The sequence below is a fragment of the Carassius carassius genome, chromosome 1, assembly GCF_963082965.1.
Source record: "Carassius carassius chromosome 1, fCarCar2.1, whole genome shotgun sequence".
NCBI classification, from domain to species: Eukaryota; Metazoa; Chordata; class Actinopteri; order Cypriniformes; family Cyprinidae; genus Carassius; species Carassius carassius.
The window spans coordinates 34,253,547-34,256,419 of NC_081755.1; the positions used below are offsets into that span (position 1 = coordinate 34,253,547).

General features: G+C 34.6%; 1 gene segment (V, D, J or C); it reads right to left on the reverse strand.

Moving 5' to 3' along the window:
- Positions 1–2,214: 2,214 nt before the first annotated feature.
- LOC132147254 (Ig heavy chain V region 5A-like) lies at positions 2,215–2,671 on the reverse strand. The segment is given in 2 exon segments: positions 2,215–2,537; positions 2,629–2,671. Coding segments are annotated over 2 exon segments (351 nt in total).
- Between the last annotated feature and the right edge of the window lie 202 nt (positions 2,672–2,873).

Here is a 2,873-nt window from a genome sequence, read left to right on the forward strand (position 1 = left end):
TTTAATGTTAGTGCCACCACCACTACAAAGATATCCAAGCCATTCCAGTGCTTTTCCAGTGGGTTGACGAATCCAGTGAATGCAATAGCTTGATTCTGAAATTCTGCAGGAGATGGAGAATGATTCTTGAGGTTTCACAACCATAGATGAAGGTTGAGTCAGCTCAACACAGAAAACACCACCTGAAAATAACAGTAAAAGAATGTATTATTAGTTATGTCTCAAAATGTCTGATAACAGAAGCTTATTTCACTGATATAGATAGAATAAAAGATGAGTGAAGCTCACAGGATGCAGCTGTCACCAGCAGTAATAGAGCTGATGAGAAGATCATGATTAAAAATGATGTGAATTTCTCCTTCTGTGCCTAAGACACACTTCGCTTTAGTACATGGAGTAGATGGAGAATTTGCATATAGTCATTTTGTTGTCCAAGATGTGAAACTTCACTGCTTTTGCCATTTAATCTTTAGTCTGTTTGATATCTTGTATAATCTGTTGCACCATCAAGTTTTTAGATGTCCAATAAATGCATTCTTAATATAAATATAAACCTTTATTCTTTGATATGAAGGCCTATTTAGAGATTCTTATTGGTTGTTCAAGATGCATGCATGTTTTTATTTGGTTGCCTAATTTTTAATTAATAATATTTTTGATAATTTTAAACACTGCACTTTTATAGCAATTTGTAGTGTAAATTTATGAAACCTCTTCATAAATCTATTGTATAATCTAGTTCTTATAATTTGATGCTTATCAACAAAATTATAAAGTTGAAAAAGTGGCAAATAAATGCATATACCAAAAATTTCAGACACCTCTTGGTAATGAAACAGCATGAGCACAACTCATATTCAACAAACTAATTTAGTTTAATACTTGTTATTTAATGTATTAAAAACAATAAAATATTGGGTACAGTGCAATATTTAAGCAGAACTGTGTTTCCTACTAGGACACAGATCTGTCTAATCACAGTCAGGCTGATGTTTTGGAAAAACAACACGATTTCCAGTGTGATTTTACTTGTAAACAAAACTTCAGTAAACAAGATAATACTGAGTAACTTACAATTTAGTTTTGTCAGTATTGCCATTTTCTTTGTTTTTGCTCTGTCAATGCCATCGAAGAACAATTGTGCCTCACAAGTCTCTGCTGTTTTGTTCCTTAATTATTCTGTTTTTGAACAAATCAATCACTGGTTCATAAAGACAATCACTTGTCGCGACCTACTGGTGAAACGGTGTACAAATGGTGAAAAGCCTCAGGGATAATGGTCAGTAAATCAGCTATTTTGATGAGATTCAAAAACCAGAACTGACTGTTTAATAAACACTAGTTTGAATTTTCCATCATCTGCAATGTACATGAATGAGGAATAAGTTTTTGTATCGCACTGACTCAGAACTCATCCAATAGGTTACTGCACAATAACAGACAGCTGTGTCTGTCCTGAGGCTGTTCATCTGTTCATTTCTGCTGACCTAAGTAGTCATCTCAGGATACTGTGAACCTTCCCTGGACTGACTGGGAATAGAAGATATAAAAACTGGATACATGGATGAATGTAATCCACTCCAATGTTTTTCCAGGGATTTCTCTCACAACATCTGCAGCACAGTTACTGAATGAAAATTCAGAGGATGTCCAGAACAGCTGAAAAGATTCACCTGGTCTTTTTACCACAGCTTCAGAGTGAATGACTGACAATGAATGTCTGTGGAGGGGAAAAAAACAAAGTGAATACACTAAAACATTTACAGAATCTAAAGCTGACGATAGTAAATTAAATTTAATCTAAGAAAATGGCATTATTTACTGACCATGTAAAAATAATATTAAGAAGAGTAAATTCATTTTTATCATAATTGTCAAATGATTGTCTGACCTGTGCTGTCAGCAAATACAGACACTTTATTTGTTGCAGCTTAAGAAGAAAACACATTACTGTTTTACTCCTCCTTCCATCTGCATTTCACATTTTCTTGCAATGAACTGAATGATAAACGAGTGCACAGGATTTTTCTTTATATTGGTTCAAATGACACATTACTTGGTGATAAATGATGCAATTATTTCATTATAACGATTTTTTTGGAATTTTGTTGTACAAGCTGAATTAATGTCTATAATTTCATTATGACATTTAAAAACCAGAAAGTCATCAGAAACAGTTTTTATTTGTGATATGACAATGTTTTTGTTCAGGGAGTCTATTAGCGTCTGTCACTGTGTACGTCTGGCACAATAATACACAGCTGTGTCTTCAGCTCGCATATTCTTTCCTTGCAGTGTTATTGTGTTACTGGAAGTGTCTCTGGTGATACTGAACTTGCTTTTTAGGGAATCATTGTAGTCTAAGCTTTCATCACTCCAGATGATTCCAATCCACTCCAGAGCTTTTCCTGCAGGCTGACGAATCCAGGCTGTATCCTCACTTGTAACTGAATATGAGACTTTACAGTTGATAGTGAGAGTGGCATCAGGACGGACAGTCAGAGACTCAGGCTGAGTGAGTTCATATGAATCAATACCTGTATCAAATCAAATCATACGTGTTAATAAGAGATCATGATCTTGTGGTCAACAAAATAATGAATCACACAGAAAACAGACTAAACTTACAGGATATGACTGCCAGAAGCAGCACTAAAGATGAAGAGATCATAGTTTGTTTCTCAGCACAGTTTGACTGAACTGAAGTGATTCTTCACTCCCTCTAGTGATCAGATGAATGTGTAAACTGACTCATGCCTGCTGCTTAAATATGCAAAAGGAGATTTGCATAATTGCACTGAGCTTGTAATCAAATCTACATGATACAAAAATATTAATGTTTGGGTTAATAATATGTTTTGCTCTCATTAGAG